Source organism: Watersipora subatra, chromosome 10, assembly GCF_963576615.1.
Source record: "Watersipora subatra chromosome 10, tzWatSuba1.1, whole genome shotgun sequence".
NCBI classification, from domain to species: Eukaryota; Metazoa; Bryozoa; class Gymnolaemata; order Cheilostomatida; family Watersiporidae; genus Watersipora; species Watersipora subatra.
In genome coordinates, this window is record NC_088717.1 from 4847972 (window position 1) to 4868505 (window position 20534).

At 34.9% G+C, this 20534-nt stretch overlaps 1 protein-coding gene across 1 annotated transcript in view; it reads right to left on the reverse strand.

Annotated features, from left to right (window-relative positions):
- Positions 1-331: 331 nt before the first annotated feature.
- The window catches only part of LOC137406683 (uncharacterized), an 82045-nt gene continuing 61842 nt past the window's right edge, over positions 332-20534 (reverse strand). Inside the window, exons 28-37 of the mRNA XM_068093296.1 lie at positions 20093-20279; positions 18131-18323; positions 15780-15920; positions 14562-14699; positions 13343-13543; positions 9981-10063; positions 8010-8144; positions 6613-6812; positions 5993-6253; positions 332-710 (exon numbers count right to left, since the gene is read on the reverse strand). Coding sequence (XP_067949397.1) covers positions 461-710; positions 5993-6253; positions 6613-6812; positions 8010-8144; positions 9981-10063; positions 13343-13543; positions 14562-14699; positions 15780-15920; positions 18131-18323; positions 20093-20279 — 1789 coding nt within the window. The 3' untranslated portion in view covers positions 332-460. The remainder of the gene's footprint in view (positions 711-5992; positions 6254-6612; positions 6813-8009; positions 8145-9980; positions 10064-13342; positions 13544-14561; positions 14700-15779; positions 15921-18130; positions 18324-20092; positions 20280-20534) is intronic.

Consider the following 20534-nt stretch of genomic DNA (forward strand, 5'->3'; position numbering starts at 1 on the left):
GAAGCTAACACCTCAAAAGCAAGGATCTTGTGGTGCTTGCTCAACTTTAATTGATCTCTTGTCTCCGGCGCCTTTAAAAACAGCGAAGTTTTACAGTTCCTCAGACCAGCCAGCTAACAGCTGAATAACAGCTTGCAGTAATGATCTGTGTTGTGAGTTTATCATAGATTATGGTTGGTGTTACAGTCGTTGGCAGGTGGTTGGCAGTATAAAATTGTATTAACAAATACAAAGTTACCACAAAGTCAAAAGTGGCATTACCTAAACTAGCAAAGTACTGACACGCGATAATTAATATATAATATATTAATTATATATAATATGTTGTCTATAAAAAGTATCATGTCAAGAATGTTAAATCAATAAAATTGTGCATACATTTCTTTAATTTATTCAATATATTTCATTAAGGCATGTATTTTACATATTTATTTAAAAACATTTGTTTTTGTCGAAGATTCTATGATTGAGATGCTGCATGCCCTCCATTTGAAAGGACTTCTTCTGCCACTGGACAATCACTCTCTTGAGACTTGAGAAATTGGCGGTCTTCAAAGTCCAGACTGTCTTCTTGTGACAATTCCTCTATGGTGCTTCTGTTAAACTTCATGTGAGACGGCAGATCATCCTCTTCTTCAGCCTCTTTAACCTCATCAGCTTTGGAAGGCGCATTGGTAATTGCAATTCTCACTCCGGGCACGTAGGCCAACCTGCAACATGACGGACAGTAGGTTGGTTTGCATATCTTCACGTGTCCCGACTTTATTACGGAGTCATTCAATACTACAAACAATTATCTATATATATATATATAAATCTCAAAGTCCGTCGTTCAGTCTGTCCAGCTATAGCTATTAAAATCTAGGAATAAAAGATCCACTTCAAGCTGGATTCGATCTCAAAACCTCCCGTTGACCAAGCCATAACCTAACCAATTAGACTGCGTGAGATGCAATGAATTCATTAGGCGATATGAATCGTTATCCCAACTAAAATATGCATAGCACTCTGCATTATGCAACGGCACTAAAGCTTGCTCTCACGGCTCTTATTAGTAAGGTTAAAATACATTGGTTAGCAAACAGTCCGATTTTGAAAAGTCTCTCAATCACGTTCATCAAGAAAATGAGGGCATTCAACTCAAGCAGAGAGATTTATCCAAATCCATAGTAGAAATAGAATCTAAAATCGGTAAACTGGAAGGCTTAGAGTCTCGAATTGAAGCAGCAGAGTATGCTGAAAGAGCAAAATGTGTCGAGTTAAATGGGATTCCAAATGATAAATCGGAAAATCTGAACCTTGCTTATCAGAAATTGCTAAGTTCCTTAAAATCTGATAAATTACCTACCACCATCGACAAGATATACCGCATTAGACAAAGCAAGCGCATCATCATAAAGTTCACCCAAACCAATCAGCGCAATGAGTTCTTCCAGCAATATCGAAAAAACATTCAATCCCTCTCAGCACTTGGTTTCAAAGAAACAGGAAGGATCTATATCAATGAAGTATTGAGTCGTGCTCAAAGCACACTTTTCTGGAAAACCCGGCAATTTAAAGTGGATTACAACTATAAATATGTGTGGACATCTAATCAAAGAATATATCTGCTTAAAACTCCTGACTCGGATGCCATCCCTATAAACTCTGAAGACGATTTAGAAACGCTAAAACTTCTTTAAATACTCCAGTGAACTTTTACTACTGAGCTTCCTGGCAAAATGGCAGATTCTGAATTGGATTTAGATCTAGATTGTCATGGATACTGTATTAATGATTTTTTGTTCAGCCAGAGTTTCTTCGCTGACAAACTTTCAATACTTAACGTGAACTGCCAGAGCCTTAGAAATAAATTTTTTCTTTTTGAACAATTTCTGGCATGTTGTAATGTTCCTTTTGATGTTATTTGTGTAACAGAAACATGGTTGAATGATGACGAGACAAAATTTTTTGAAATTTCAAATTACACTTTTTCAGGTGCGCAACGTGCTACACGCGGAGGTGGAGCTGGGATCTATGTGCGAGATGGCATTGGTGTGGAGGTGTTGCCGGCTGTGGACATTGCTGGGTCTGACACTCATTCTGTTGGACTGCATTTTGGTGTTTATGCTTCACCTATTATTCTAACTGTGATTTATCGGCAGCCCAGCGCAGGTGTTGCTGAATTTCTTGATGATCTTGAACGCCACATTTCTTCTTCTCACGCTAGTAATCACATCATTGCTGGTGATATCAACATTGATTATTTAGACAATTCAAGTGATGACTATGCCAACTTGTTAGCAACTTACTGTTTTTATAACACTATAACTATTGCAACCCACCATTTTAAGCCCTCAAACAAATGGACGTGCTTGGATCACATTTTGACAAACTTTGTTAGTCCGACAGTGACATCTGGAACTATAAGCGCAGACTTTAGTGACCACTTGCCCACATTTTCATTTTTTCACAAATTTAAAAATAATCAACCCATCTCCCGAAAAACTACTAATTCATATCCTGTAATTGATTATAAAAGTCTAAGAATCATGCTTGAAAACACTAATTGGGACAAAATCTTTTCAAATGATGTCGATTACTTCTATAACGCTTTTTTTGACAAATTATCTGATTGTTCCCAGAAATGTAAATACCAAAAATCAGTAAACACTATATCTAATCAAACTTTCTTAAAGCCATGGATGACTGAAAACCTTTTGTTGAGCGTTAAAAAGAAATATCGTCTTCATAGAAAACTTCAATCTAACCCACTTAATTTAAAATTGAAGTGCCAATATAACAAACTTAGAAACGATGTTAGCAGGAATTTGAGGGACTCCAAATATAATTATTTTTCGCAAGCTTTCAATAGCTGCACCAGCTCAAAGCAGATTTGGCAGCTTGTAAACTATGAGCTTCTAGGAAAACAAAAGACAAATAGCCATAAACAGCCTTCTAAACTGATTTGTTACCTTAATCCTGATGAACTAGCCATAACGGATGTTGAAAAAGCTAATGAGCTCAATTCCTTTTTTAGTAATATTGGTAAAAGACTGGCCTTGAAATTTGTAAACTTAGTACCTCAACCCCCTATCCAAAATCAAGCATTGTGGCTTGAAAATAATGCTGGTGAAGCTTTTGAATTCCAATACATCGATATAACTGGTTTATTAAAAATTGTAGATACAATAAATTCAAACAAAGCCTCTGGCCTAGATCAAATTACTGCTAAATTTATGAAATCGGTTTCACAGAGTATTGCTTACCCTTTATGTAAGATTTTTAACAAATCACTAGAGACTGGGAAGGTACCTGATGCACTTAAAAAAGCTAAAATATTACCTTTGCACAAAGGGGGTTCTTTAAATGAATGCGGTAATTTTCGTCCAATTTCAATTCTACCAGTCTTTAGTAAAATATTGGAAAAACTTGTTAATCAACAAATTGTTGATTATTTAGAAAATAAATCACTTTTATATAAATACCAATTTGGATTCAGAAGAGCTAGAGGCACATCTGATGCCATCTCAACTTTTACTAACCAAATTCTAGAATCGTTTGACCGAAGTGAATGTGTTATAGGAATTTTTATAGATTTCAGGAAGGCCTTTGATACGATCGATCACGCAATATTATTTAAAAAACTAGAGCAATTTAATTTTAGTGAGTTAACCATCAGATGGATACAAAGCTATTTAACCCACCGAACCCAAACAACAAAAATTAATGATACTTTTTCTAACTCTGACAATTTGACTTGTGGCGTACCTCAGGGCTCGGTGCTAGGCCCGACTTTATTCTTAATTTACATAAATGATCTTTGTGATTGTTTAACTCATCTAACTCCTATATTGTATGCTGATGATACCAATTTGTTTATGAGTTCAAAGAACCTAAACGACGATTTACCTAAAGTCCAATCTGATCTTGAAAAACTAGCTGATTGGTGTCAAACAAACAAATTAACCATTAACTTTGACAAAACCTGTTTTACTGTTTTTAAAAATTACCAGAGCAAAATTAAATTTGATCAGCCTATTCTTTTTAATAACATTTTTATTAAAGCAATTGATGAAGTCAAATTTCTTGGAGTGTCAATTGATAAAAATTTGAACTGGTCTTCCCACGCTCGTAAGCTTTTATTAGATTTACGGCCTATATCAGGCATCTTTTACCGCATAAGTGCTTTCATTCCAAAAAAATTGCTGATTATGCTTTATTACACACTTATTCACTCCAAATTATGCTATTCAATAGAAACTTATGGCAATGCATCCAAAATTCATCTTAGCAAAATAATACAGTTTCAAAAGAAAATTGTCAGAATCATTAACCGTAAGCCATTTGGATTTCCAACAAACGATTTATTTAAAACCTCTGATATTTTAACTATTGATAAATTGCATAAATATAAGTTGCTTATTCAAGCCCATAAATTATTTTACTCAAAATGTGATCCAGCACTACCATTTTATAATACTCGTCATCAATTACTTTCTCTTCCCGTACCTAATCATCTAACTTTAGCCGGTCAACGATCCTCAAACTTTGCAACACCTGCGCTGTGGAATCGACTACCTAATTCAATAAGATCAATAAAATGTCTCGGTAAATATAAGGTGGAACTGAGGCACCATCTCCAGTCTGGAGAGTGAGTGTTACGGTCTGGTTTTTGTGCTGCTGACTCGGGCTCGCGTACCACTGGCTTTGCCATTTCGCAATGGGCCCCATCTTCATTTCTTACTTATTGTTATTTTTTCACGCATTGGTTAATTATATTTTGTCTCGAGTATTAATTCAATTGTGTAATCTTTAAAGGTGAAATAAAACACACACACACACACACACACACACACATCAGAAATATCTTTTGAGATATCATAGACTTGGATACAAAATTTAAACACTTTAGTAGACTTAGATACAAAACAAATCTTTCATACTAAAAACACACTAAAAGGTTAAAGTTCTAAAAGATTAGTAGTGGTCGCTAATCAAAGGTACAAGGGTGATTAGGTAACAAGCAGCTGGCTAATCTTTTAGCAAAGGAACATCAGTGGTTATCGGCTGGATAGTTACAAGAGGGTCTAAACTCTAAACCATCTGCTGCAATCCATTTTTTCTCTTGTTTATTCAATGACTAGATGAATTTCCAACACTGCACAAGCAATAAAATAGTTACCCAACGACTTTGAGTAACTTAAGCTAGTAACTTAAGCCAACCTAATTCTTTACTATAATAAGCGTTGTAAAGTTAGTTTAATCGTTGCGATCCACCATGACATACGCTTCAGCTATGCTAGTAGTTTATGCGCTGCATAAGTATATCCACAATTATTAACCAGCATCATGGCCAATTAGACAAGTAGTGTAGTGGGTAGTACGCCTGTCTAAAGAACTGGACGTTCAGAGTTCAATTCTAGTGCTAAGTGGATTATTCGTTCCTAAAACTTTATCACTATAACTAAACATCCAGACGACAAACAACAAACACTGAAATATGTATATATAGTTTGCTGGCTATTAACTACTAGTCGACGATTACTAAGGTCGATGAGTACTGTAAAGGTCACTTTTACTAGCTCCATATGAAAAACTCAGAGCGTTGGAGTTTATATACACTTTTTGCTTAACTTATGTATTTGCAATCAAGCACCTGCAACATGACATAAACTGGCACAAATAGACGCAAGGTCTTCTTATAGGCAGCTAGCTAGGGGTCAACTTGTCCTGGCTTGGTTCATCCTGGTGCTTGTTAGTCTCCGTTACAGCACTATAGTTGCCGATTACGATAATTGATGATGATTACCACAATAAACAATTACTAGTTAACGATTACTAGTTGATAATTACTATAGTCAATGATTACTAATTGATCACTAAATTTTACATTTGCTATTGTCACAAAACACTTCAGGTAAACACTGAGTCATGCAGTAAGGAAAATATACTAATTATCTATAGCAACCCTTTGATGATGAGCTTACAACTGGTAGCATTTGCCTCTTACCTTGTCAAGAAATTCCAGAGCACTGCAGATAACATCTTCACAAGTAGAACATAACTGGTAAAGGTCAACAGTAGGCTCGAAGTACTTTCCAAGATGCAGATGAAAGAAGTGATATACGGTTGGATAAGTTCTTGAACTTTCATATCAGTGAGAGTGCGGGGCAGATCAGAAGGCCCCATCATTGTTAGAGGTTGAAGACTGCAGTTCATGTCTTTAATATTTAATGGTTCAATTAGTTGAGAATAGTTGAACTCCCCACACCTACAATGTATGAATGTATTATTATTATGAGGTTTAGAAGTACACATCTTTGTTAGTCAGCTATTAGAAGTTTTACTTCACCCTAATGTTGGCGTCATGTTGGCTTTCCTATTTTCCACATAGCAATAGGGTTTATGGTTACCGTAATCTAATGACATACCAAGTATGGTGTCATGTATTTGTGTTGTTGAAAGGTCCTAACATGTGGCTATGTGACTTTACCTTTCACTTTGTCATCCTCTCCGTTTATTTCTTAAATGTTTTTTTATATTTTACACTTGGTCTAGCATTGAAATTTGACCTCTAATTTTAGTATTTTTATAAACATTTAACTTATGTCGACAGTAAACAAACCTTACCAAGAATTAGGGCTGTTTCCACACTCTATCTGCCATCTGTCGAATGAGAGGTTGTTGTATATGTGATTGAGGGTTTCAACTCTTTCGATGTAGTGGTTTAATGTAGTTTCAGTTCCTGGAATATCTACCGTGTTTATTCTTTCAATATTCATCTGGATGTTATCTAAGGCTATGTGTGATGTCAGATTCCAAGGCCCCACCTGCAAAGCATACAGCAATAATGCTATCGTAAACATAGTGAAACTTATTTATTGGGAGTTATTAGCTCTTACACTATTGTTAAACAAATTTTATGAAATGCTATTTTGAGTAGTACACAACCTGTTACAAACCTTTTTCAACATAAAATGGAGATTATGATAGTACAATTCTATCAAAAATCTTTAAAAATGTAATATGTGAAATTTTCCTGCTCCATAAATCATATATTAACTCTGAAGCTTAAACACTGTCAGCCCAAACCAAGTTTTTCCAGGTTTTAATAGATGTATTCATTAAGCTATCTTTAAAAGCAAATGGGCATGAACATGTATATGCTTGTGGTACCATAAGTATAACTCAGAAAATATATATTTCGAGTATTAATTATTGATGGAAATGCTTTTCATAGAAAATCTGTTTTCATATTTGTGATTTATGAGTTTCAGCGTTCAAAGCAGAAGAATTTTGTTGAACACTATTGCACTTTCTTCTCATTTTTCAGAAGTCTTGCCTATTTATCAAGATGGAACGTCTGCATGCTTTTAGATACCTGCACAAGTGCTTAACTATGCCACAGATTATCTGCACACTACGGTATCTATATTATCCGCGCTCTATCTAGATTATCGGAATGATATACAGCCCCCATGTGTGGGGGCTGTATATCATTGGAGTAACTGATTGCATTAACTCACTTGCTTAACACTATTTATTCAGTGCCTTTGCAAGGCATGTAGGTATTGAATTGCTTTAAATAATAAGCATATATTAGAGTAATAAACTATAATCATCATTTCTTTAATATGAGCAATAATTACTATCTTAACAGGTGGAAATTCATGATCATTCTCATGGCTGATGTTATCGTTCTGTCGATCACTACGATTGACTAGCACAAAAAAGGGGCGTGGCTTAAAAGCTCCATGTTAGCACCGGAAACGCTAGTGTTGTTGAAGGCACAGTTATCACTTTAAGGGAGAGATAACTCTATGGATACTACCACTTTCTCCTAAAGGGTTTTTTGTTTTCAGGAAATACTGAATTTTGTTAGAATTTAGTCGTATCAAAAGTAAAAAATGGTTGACAATCCGGAATGTTTAAAATTATTCACATTTTCGTCGTCAACTGCAATATAAAAGCCTACCAAACTTGGATTCATTGACCGACTTTTATCTCTCTCCCTCTCTTTCACTCACCAGAGAGCTCATCAAACCGGCGTTTGTCAGTGTTTCCATTGAGACAAAGTGTAATCCAACTGAGAGGCAAGTGAATGTGGTACCTAGGAGGACTCCCAGAGCAACCAACAGCGGAACACACTGTGTCTCTAGCATCTGTAGAACATGTAGAATACAACTAACCGCAGACTCAAACGCAGTAGGCATCAAAACAGCGTCATCCCCGATAGACAAGTGGAAAAAAAGCGCTTGATCTTTTACAATGATCCCACTGATTAACACATTTATGTAGTTGGTACAATCTACAACATTGGTACAACATTTATGTAACAATACAATCTTTGTTTTTTCTTAATAGATTGAAGAAGTACACAGGAGCTTTGTTCTTAGAGGTGAACTACCTTCTTTTTATGCTACGTCTACACTTTTCCTCATTCCTTCTGCATCTACATGAATTTTCTTTTAATTTAGTTGTTGATAATTTATTTTTAACAGTTTTATACCCTAGGACACTTATATTTCGCTAGTATTTAGTTTCGTGAGTAGCACACAGAATAAAATTTCGCTGCAACTTAATTTCGCGGCTCTGATGAGTGCGAAAATATAGTGATGTGAAAATAAATGCAGTGGAAAAAACAGATTACATTCCTCAGGTCCAGTTTGCTAATAAGAAAAAAATTCAATTTGGGACTAGTTCGTATTTTTAAACCACAGGTTGAAATGTGTGGGTGAGATCGGCAATTCAATTTGATCACTTGCTGCCATCTGTTTTTTAGACTATCAATGACGTCTAGGTTCCTCCCGCTGTGACTTTCACACTCGAATCCCAAGAAAAAGAAAATAGATAGGTAGCAACCAACTTCACAACCAAAACTGTATAACCCTTACGCTGCCATAAACGCATTTATGCGTTTTCTAGGGGCCACTGCCATAAACGCATTTTTGGACTTTCTCAGCAATTGTCTGGTAACCTGATTTTATTATTTGTTGACCACATAACCCAGTCTTTAAGTGTTTTATGAAATTGACTGTGTTGTCCGAAGATTTCTCTATAAAATCAGCCTAAAACAACGAAGCAATTTTAAACTTTTGTTTGAGAATTGCTAATCTAAAAACGAACATTTTTCTGCGAGTTCATTAACTACCCCGCGCGAGTCATAAAACAGGTAATTAGTTGTTGATGACATAATAGCCAATTTAGATTTTCGTGATTATACAGATAATTAAAGTAAAACTTGAAAAAATACTGTATACATATCATGAAGCAATATCGGCAATTTCGGTAAAATGGCTGGCACTAGGCCGGTAGCTAATTTGTACATGGTTGGCAGTGGAAGAGATAATGTGGTTAGACCTGATGAGGGTTGATATTGTTTTTGGTTGGTAATAAAATTCATCACTACAATAATTATTCTGCAATTTTATGACTTCACCTACCAGACTTTCATCCTCATCAGTTACAAATTCGGTGACTAAACTGATATAATCTTAATTTGCTTTGCCATGCTGCTCAGTCGGTGTATTAGCTATAATGAGGTTACCAGAAATTTCCCATTGATTCCAACCACAGACGAAAATTGCCTGCATTTCTAATATGACGATTTTATTGTGGATATCAATGAACAAAGCTATTTAACTTCGCGTTTTCGCTCGTTCGTTATGATAGTTTAGTTTCGCTCATTAAATTTTCGCGAGAGGATGACACCGCGAAAACGCGAAAGTTAGATGCCGCGAATACATAAGTGTCCTAGGGTATGACTATTATTGACATCCAATTGAATTAACTATAATGAGCTAAAAGTTTGGATAGTTACTTGATGCAAGTGTTGTAAGTAAAAAATTGTTTTTTCTGATTTCTGTTTCTTGAACCTAAAATTTTGCATTTAATTCTCTCAAATAAACTTGATTTTATCATAAAAAAATGCTAACAAGATATCTTAGCTAACACAACTATTAATGTAGCAATATTGTATTTGATTGTGTTTTCCTTACCAGTTTATAAAGTTTGTATCGGACTCTCTGTGGTCTCTTTGTAAGTTTATTGCTGATGTACTTTTCACTGGAACATCCATCCTCTAGTGAACATTAACAATTGTCATTTTTCAAAATAAACAGGTAATCGAAACTGAAACTCATCCTTAGAGACACCTAAAGAAGGAGGTAAATTGTAAAGATAATACTAAATCTGAATAAAGAATTATTACAGATGTTTCAGCCAATAGCCGTTTGACTTTTCACAAATGCTGAAACCTGAGCATTGTAAAGATTTTTAGAGTTATCTTCCCGTGTACATGAAATCCTACACTTTACACGATAATGACACTTACTAGAGTACATTTCATGATGTATGCTGCAGTATTCTTACTGTTATTATTATTATCTGCTGCTAGAACTGTAATCCACCATAACATCCTTGTCTGTGTATTGTATTTCATGTATACATAGCTCACACACTCTTTTTATGACTCTTTGTGTATGTCTGAGACAGACAGTGATTTCAGCACGAGTAAATGAATAAGCTGCATGATTTCAACACAAGTTGTACCACAGACGGACCTTCTCATGACTGATTGTATTATTGATTAAAATAAATACTATCAGAGATCTGACAGGGAGACTGGTTGTGGTCTTTTACAGATGCCTTCAAGGTCTGTCTCTCTGGTAAAAATTGCATGAATTCACCAATTCACCATGAGCATGAGTATTTATGCATAAGCATACTATTATATACAATATACACACTTATATAAGTATGCTTACATATATTATAAGTATGGTAAGTAATGGCGTGCTTCTGCTATGTTGTGACAATGACAGAAGAGTGCCATTGTCATAACATGACATACTTGTAATCGAAATTGTACCGTAAGTCCTCATGCTCAAACCACGTGGCTTGTCGTTAAGCGCGGCTTCTGGTTCAAGGTCATAGACCGCGGCTAAAGGGTTAAAACTTACGTGGGACTCAGGGCGGCTTCTTGATAAATGCGGTCTCTGCTCAACTCTCTCGCTATAACCATAGAACCGCATTCATGATACACTTTTATGTACAGGGTTTTGGCGACCTATTCGTTTATTTTCAAGGTCATGTTTATGGAATACTTTAGACTAAAGAAGAATTTATTTGCTCTAAGTCAAAATGAATTCTGACACACGAGTGAGAGACAAGTGGTTGTGAGCGTGGTAATGCCTGCTGGCATCGAAGCAGAAACTATGGACCAAACTGAGTGCAAAACTCACCACATCAAACAAATTGCAGCAAGCCACAGGCGTTCAATTATTTCACATCGTTAGCAGCAGCAAGACTGACCTCATTAACTTGATACAACCATGACCACTAGGGCTAAACCTTCATGAAAAACCTACAGTGTAGCCTATAAGCCCTCTAACAGCGCAATAAAAACCTAGCTGAGACATGGCAAGTAAGTTTTTAATGCAAGGGTTCAGGAATTTTAATTCGAACTTGGAACTGAAAGAAAATTCTTTTTACATGTACTGATGTAGCCTGTTTTCTTATTCAAGAGGACAGAGTATAGCGAAACCTGTCTCAACACTCTTGCTCCCAAAGGGGTCAAGGATGACAAAACCTCAGTCGTTAGCCGCGGTCTGTGGCTATATGCGGCTTGTTAGTAAAGGCGCTAAATACCACAGGCGGCTTGTTGGAGGATTATTTTTTCCTTTGTGAATCATCTGTTTGCGAGCACAAGCCGCGCGGCTTGAGCATGAGGACTTACGGTATACTTGTATACAATATAAGTATACCTACATATAATATAAGAATACATACAATATAAAGATAGCTATATACCCAATCGGTTACTTATATCAATGATATACAGCCCCCAAGGATAGCCGACGGCTCTCATATGGGCGGGGTTTAATGATGGAGCTCTATTGGGATGAACCCGAACACGGCACCCGAACAAACAAAATGCTTAATAAAGCCCCCTGTAAATTTACAAATATTATGAACTATAGTGGTTATTTTACTTATCTGGTGAATTCACTTTGTTGGCAAATAAATATAGTATCCCAATATTGTCACCATTATGATCAGTCAGTTGCCATTCGCAAGCATTCGTGATATTAATAGTCGCTATCGTAAAATAGCTCAAATTCAGTTTTGTATTTAGATTTTGAGTATGAAAACTACACTGCACAGCTTTGCCTGCTGTCCCATCTTATTGGCCAGGTAAAACAATGTGAAAACGATGAAAGACTTTGTCATTTTATATTACGGGTGGCAAAATATTAATCAAAAACTAGGAAAAAAGCCGTTGTTCGGGTAAATTATATTCAACTTTAAGCATATACTACAACCTTTACAAATTTTAAAATTACTAAAAGTACGTAATTTGAAATGTCTTATTTTGTATGGATGTATTATTTTGGTTAGGTATCACCCCTATATTGTAGAAATTCAAGGTTTGCTATTGTGAACCGTGGGTCTACTGACTGAATGAGCTAATGAAACGATAACAGCGAGTCGTGTTTTTCAAAACCTAACAAGGCAATGCGATCGCCCCGCGAGAGTTGTGTTAGCTCAGAAACCCAGGCTAGCATAATCCTAACAGAGCTCCATCATTAAACCCCGCCCATATAACAGCCGTCGGCTATCCTTGGGGGGCTGTATATCATTGCTTATATATTGTGCAGTACAAGTTTCAACAAAACATAATTTTAAACCAAAATGAATTTACACACTCATGTTGCTAGTCGAACTTAATCTAAAGTTTGATTATTACATTGAAAGACTGCAACTTTCTATGTAAATAGGTTGCTCTTTATTTATCTACTGTCTTTAAAAACTAACTTAATCAAAATTCTAGAAGGTTTTATCGGAAAATATAAATATTTTTCTATCATTCGCAATTTTTTTTTATGTTAGAGGTGATCTGACTGCCGGAATGTTTCAGGATTAAAATCAACAAAACTTGATCGTTCTTAAACTGCTCAGAGGAAGCATACACGTTGAAATGACTTTAGTAAGTTCACAGTTGCCTTTTTTCTCTTATTATTGATATCAGCTATTGCTTTCAAGTTGCAGCATTACAGGTCTCTATTCTGTTAGTCTCTTTGGCGAAGTGCAACTATAGATGTCATAATCGCCCTTTCACAGTTTTGTCAATTTTAATCATAAAACACTCTGGCAGGCAGATCACCTTAAACATCAAAGGCAATTGCAAATGATAGAAATATACTGATAATTTCTAATAAAATCTATTAAAATTTTGTGTAAGTCCATCTTTAATTTATCAAAACATTTTTTATTTCAATGAGTTCGTCAAGTACGATAAGCTATAGATAAAATGCTGGTTAGTTTTTTACCAAAAGCAAACAATTATTCGCCAACTTACGATATTTTTCTTCATAGGTCTTGCAAATCTGATAGCCATCGAGAATCTGCTGACCCGTATCAAGTGTTTCAGCGACTCGTGAAGTCAGCAACAGGAAGTCAAGTATGATAAGAACGGATAGCACAGTGAGCATTGACATTTTAGAAGAGATGTTGATACCATAGAGCCGGTGAACAGCATCCGCTCTGGACACCTGTGGTGCTACAATAGCAATTCTTGAGCAATATAAATAGCAACGATGTAGCATGTGCAAATAGCAACCATGTGGTAGTTTTATTTCCAGCTTTTGACCCGCGTAAGATGCAAAGTTGTGGACAACATTAACTACTGAAACCTTTAAGCGGTGATAAGTAAGAAATTAACATTAATACAATGGGACTCTTAGGGATTAGGCTCCCTTACGGTCTGGAGTGAGTCTGAAGGAGAGAGCTGCCGACAGGGTTAGGGCGATGGCAGAAATGGCAAGTAAATTAATAACTAATTGGTAATTTAAAAAAGCGTTAGTAATTAAATTGATTAATTTTGGGTTTGTGAACTTGCATCAATAATTGTATTAACAAATTAGTTTGTGTTTAATTTCAATCAAGTAATAAATCATTAAATTAGTTTGGAAGTTATTTACATTACCAATTAAATTAAAAAATTAATTTTGGTACAATTAAAAGTAAGCATTTAATTAATAAATTAGTTTAACAAATCGATGCATTGGTAAATAAATTAAGTTTTGCATAAACCTGAATTATGCATAAAACCATCAAATTAATTTGCAAAATAATTTCATTAATAGTTGAAGTTACAAATTAATTCATATTCAAATTAAATTATGCATTAAATCAACAAATTAATTTGTAAAATCATTGCAGTAGTAATGAAATTTATGAATTAAATAGCAATTAAATTAGACTAAGCATTTTAACATCTAAATAAGCATAACATCAAAATTACTTTGCCCAATCAGTGTACTAATAATTGAATTGGTGAATTTATTTTTTTCAAAATCTGTACTCATCAAATGTTGAGAGAAGCATTTGAACGAACTGCATTAATTTTTAAATTAAACTGGTTACAGCAAAAAACTACGTTAATTATTAAACTTTGAATTAAAATAGCTAAGAACTTTGCATTCAAATGTTAATTAATAATTTAATGAGTAATTTATTGTAATTATCCATGCACATTATCAATTGACCACAATACTCAGAGCAAATTATTTTGGTACCTTTAACTTCTGGGTAGAGGTCATGTGTCGGCATAAAAACAGCATCTAAATCAACAGGGGTAAAGTCTGGTGATGCCGGCGCAGGTGGTAAAGTCAGGCTATCTATTCCAGAGGCAGGTAAAGGATCCATTCGGAAGTCTGTAACCAAAAGGCGAAGCACAAAGATTTAACCTTATTAACAATAACAAAGATTATTAATAGTAATGCAATTAATAATGTTAATAAGCTATTGGCAAAGGGTATACTACATACACTGCCTTGTTAATTACACATCACTGTACACTCTAACATCGTCTTATCATCACCTTAACATGTAAATTGTTTAAAATGCAACTTGAAAGTTGTACAGATATTTGGTCATCGCTAGAAGTAACTTTAATTAGGAAAAATTTACATATAATTTTATGTGTAACTTTTTCCTTATTAAGCAATAAGGAAAAATATTATTTCTCTTTTATAAGAAAAAACAAAACAATAGCAAAACTTGATATTTAAAAAGCACAAAGTACAAATATAATAAAAAATCAGTTTAGACTTGACCTAGTATAAATTAGACTAAGTTCCACATCGTCTCTGTCTCACCTCCCCTCTCCCTTACCTTATGCATTGGAAAACATACACTTCTGCTTTCTGGTCTCAAGAGTAATATACCAATAAACATTTATTATTGGTTGTTACTACTTTTAGTTTGGATTATATATAATTTACTTTTTAAATTAATGTTTTATATAGTAACATAAAATTTATTGGTGTTAAGGCTTAATTAATTAAAAGATTAATGGCTGCTTGTATAACAAAAGAAAATAAAATCAATGCTTATAATTATATTTGCTCAGAATTGCAATTTATTTTTAGGCTTCTTAATAGAAAAATCTAGACATGGATTAATTTTGTAGCCTGAGGTACACCTGTGTGAGCATTCTCTAGAAGATGAAGTATTGTGTTGATTAGCAACCTACTGCAAGCAGAGGCTGAGAGAGTTGTTTTAAGAGCGTTAATGTACAAACATTGGCTCTGTGATATTGGCTGAACATTGCTAAGTTCACTGACAAGGAGACCTCGGTAATTGTACAACTGGAGAGACTGAAGCACTTATCATCAACTCAACAAGTAAGACATCAATGTATATCTACCATGATCAGTAAAACTCTCATCAGACGTGTGCCAGCACTGTACACAGTTCCACTACAGTTCAACTAGGCATATTATAGAGCTTACTGCTGTGGAGTCTGTCCAACTCAGTGCCAATTCCCAGCCACTTCTGGAACCCATTATCATCATCTCCTCTTGATATCTGTTTACTAATAACGCTGCCTCTGATCTTCCTTGCAGCAGCAAGCCAATCAGTCTTTTGAAAATCTATAATAATACAAATTGCATCATTAAGCTGAGGCCAACGACATTGCCTGAAGTTAGCTTTAAATATTTAATATAAAAATAATATGAAAGTAAAATATTTCTATTACTAATTCTCACTTTGCGCGTATGTGCATATGTGCCTATCCGCATACATGCTATGCCGTTCTACATCTTTTGACTGATTATATTCAAACTTCACACCTGACTAGGTAAGGGGTGAAGTACCTCTGTGCTTTTTACCAGGTTGATAAAGCTGTTTGGTTCCAAAACTCTATCTGATTCCTGAAAGCCAGCTTCCAAAACAGTCATATGATTATAAACTGAAGAATGTGCTTTCACTTGCGTTGAATTGTAAAAGCATTATATTATTGTGAATGAATTTAATTGAGCACGTTGAATTATGAATGATGATAATTGTCATTGAACGTGTCCAATGACATCATTGAACACGTTCATTGGATTGTCGTAGTGAAAGTGGCAACTTGAGTTGACAATTTATGAGCATGTTGCGATCTGATTAGTAACTATCTGCAGACTATCTTAGTGCAAATGGAAGAAATAATGGCTAATGCCTGGTTTATTAATAGAATGGTGTATATATAAAAATACGTGCTATAAATTAAACCTTATAGACTGTTACGATATCATTTTATGATTTGGTTCTCTAACTTAAATTCTGAAGAATAAATGTTAATCTCTACTGCGTGAGCTCATAGAAGTTGATGTAGCGACCTTCATAATCAGTAATTTTTTTATGGTATGTAATTTGGCAGCATTTAATGTTTTAATTTTTGTAGCGTGTTTCAGCTTAATTTATCACTTAAAATTAATTTAAGACATGCATTGAAATATTTCCCTAAATCACCATAAACATAGTTTATGTTTGACTGAAGGCCATAGCTGCCTATCCAAAACTGCTGGTGTCAGCTGCTTCCTCGGGAGAGGCAGCTGACATAACAAAAGTATTATCATTTAAAATCAAATGACTGTTTTATACCAAATTTGGTTTATCCAAGCACGAGCACATGTCACATTCGATTAAAAATCATGTCTTCAGCAAATGCAGTATCTGTTTTATCTACTCATGAACAATTTGATTAGAATTCTTAATTAAAACATAAAAGAAACAAATAGAATATATGGAATGTTCATTTTCTGATCTTGCTCCTGATCCCTGTGGTTAGTTTACATATCTTGTTGCTTCTATTAAAAGTTGCACACCCTGGATGCTCAGAATTAGATGTCTGAGGTCAATAGGTCACTGTTGAAGCCCATAAGAGAAAATCAGAGGTGTTGAATTGCATTCATGTATATCAGCAATAGTAAATTATAGGGTTTGAGCTGACCAGGTAACAGAAAAAGATTTAAAAATCCATTACTCTTATCTTACCGAGTTCATATTTAAAATAATAGTTTGAGCGAGTAACTTAAAAATAGCAATTTATAGCATAAAGCTTTTTATATTTTTTCCATTTGATATATAGCAAGTTTATAACCATCCTAAATTTATTTTCTTGGACGATGTCTTTGAGCCTGTAATAAAACATTAAAATACCCGAAAAAACAGAAAGTATTTCTAAAAAATTGATAGCAAAAAATATTGAAAATAAATTTTGGACTTTTATTTGTTTTAATTTTTTGTTGTTGCGACAATAAAGCCTCAAACTTATCCCATAGCCCAACGAGTCTGCTGGTTTAACGGTGATATTGACTATAGTAAAAGCCGTGTCCATCCATTTGTTCATCCATCCAAAGGCACGCTGAGAGCGTTAAAAAAAATCTTTTATTGCGCAGAAATCAAACTCAAGTATTCAAGTTTTGTGTGCTACCAACTGTGCTACAGGACCATCGTGCAGCATCAAGGAAACTGTGCTACAGGACCATCGTGCAGCATCATGGAGTAATTGTGCACATACTTATTACACATGGCAATCTCTCACGGCACGCAGGACCAGTCTTTACTATAATATGATCCGTGCTCATCCGTCCAAAGCCATGACTCAGTTGGAAAAAAGATTGCACTGTGTAGGATTTGAACTCTAAACACTAAGCTTGGTAGACAGACAAGAACTTTTGCGCTAGTTGACTGTCCAATCGCATTTCCGAATAATTGTCCTTATAGTTATTAGTTTACAGCTGACCATCTCTCACAGCGTATTGCTACTGGTTGTTTATAATACATAATTGGCTGAATATTGCTAATGACAAACCTTCCTGCGTTTTGATGATCTCCACAACAAACTTGCTAGACGTTATGTCAGCATATTTATTATAGTTATCTCTCAGACTTTCCAGTTTCCTCTTAAGTTCTCTGCCACGGGCTTCTATTGTAGTCATCAGCTCATTCCTATTGGGTAAACCTGATAGATTGTCCGCCAGATCTTTGCTCAGCTCTTGTATCCTCTAAAGAGAAACTAGTTATGTTAACACTTTAAATCCTAGTCCTGTATATAGAACCAGAACCCTAATCTTAGACTGTATTAACAACTTTTCATTGACTGCGAGAACACTTTGAATAGCACAATAATTTTTGACCAGAACACTCTTTTGAAGCTCCAAGCTTGTACAACTCCAAAAATAATTGAGTAGAGTCAAGAGATTTTTTAATACTTTGTGAAAGAAGTGATGTTAACTGATTCAACCTAATGATTGCAGTACACTGAGTCTATTAGAGTGAGTATATTTGTTATGAATAGAAAAACAAACAGTTTCAGTGTAAAACTGTTGATGCTAAAAAGAGGCTTTTGAGCGTTGTTTAATTTTAATCCTCAGTTAATAAAAATTTAAGTCAGCGAATAATTAGAAACTAATTTTTATCCGGCAGTCATTTTTGTTTCTCAGTGAGTTAGAAGTGCTCTCGTTATTTTGGCAATATCTCAAAATCAATCACTCAATATATTTGAAACTTAGCAATTATACTACAAATATATGATACAAAAAGTGACCAAAGTTTTGTAACCTTACGTAAACTGAAAGTGTAGAAAAACAAAGTGAAACTACGCAAGTGAGTTTACTAGGGAATAGGTGATCAGGTGAACACAACTCCCCAAATTATCTCCAGGCCTGATTCAAAGTGCTAAGTTGCAGCGAGGACTAACGTCTTTGTAACACTGATTGCTATTGGCTAACATTGCCTAAGATGTTTAATTAAAGGGTGACAATAAAAGTTACTTAACGGTAAGTTTAAAAAAATTATGCGAAGTCATTGTATGATAGTTATATGCAAAGTGCTGCAGAATATTCAGTAATTACGGTGCGTAGTAACTTTATAGCAAATGTAATTTGATGCAAATAGTGTAAGGAGTGGCATCAAGCAGAGAAGTTTCATTACTAATACACCAAGACTCTTCTGATGTACTGGCATATAGTTATTTTTAATTTGCATATAGCAAGTTTGAAATAATATTATGCTCAATTTTAATCAAATATTTTCACATTCAAGTTAGAACGACTTCGGCATAAAAATGACAACTAAAATAACTTTTACAAGAAATGGTATGACAACTCCATTATATATACATTATCAGCAAGTAACTCCTACTATTTCAACATAATGTTACAACAGTTATTAAATATTCATGCTTACTACTGGTTCAGTTCTAAAGGAGAATTACAACTCATGTGAATTAATATGCACTCTGAAAAGCTTAGCTTGAGTTTGCTGAGAGAATAAATCTATAAAGTGTGTGACTTCTAAAAAATTCTTTAGCCATGATAAATTGTGTTAGTTTCATGGATGTGATGGTAAGACAACTCTTATAGGCCAGTTCAAAATCATCCTCAATAAATTTACACAAATGGGTTTGGTCTTGCACCAGTATTCTAGGAAATAACGCACACAGAATGAATTGTGAACAACTACCAAAAAGCTGTTGTATTCATAGTTCAGTAATGGCCAGAGGAACCGTGATTTACCGGGACCTCAATTCGAAAAAGCATAAAATAGAGCCGAGAAAATTAGATACAGATAAATGGCAGGATTTAGCTGAGAGCGGAGCTGTACGGAAGTCAGCAGTAAAGTCAAAACCATAAGACACGAGGTCAACAGAGAAACGTGACAACATCGACTTACAAATACAATCACATTGTCTGTTATTCACAGATACATTTATGCGTATGAGAATGTGGGAGATGACAAGAGACTATTCCAGTCAGCGCTGACAAATACCAACCTGTTGGGAATGGTTCTGCAGAGCTTCTACGTTTTGGAAGCAATTAGCTCTCATCATTTTAAATTCCTCTTGTTGATGAGTCACCGTTTGTGTAGAGAAATCCACTAGGGTTCGAAGGTCATATTGTTGCTGGGAGATGACTGTGTCTACCACAGTCATGTAGTTTTGCACAATCACCAGGTCTCTTCTAAAAAGGCATTTGTGAGTGATCATTTTAAATAGAAAATAACTATTATATTGAGTGGCTACTAAGTACCATGATTGGTTACTCCAACTAACCAATGTTTGCATGACCAACTAGATGATAAACCAATGTTTGCATGACCAACTAGATGATAAACCAATGTTTGCATGACCAACTAGATGATAAACCAATGTTTGCATGACCAACTAGATGATAAACCAATGTTTGCATGACCAACTAGATGATAAACCAATGTTT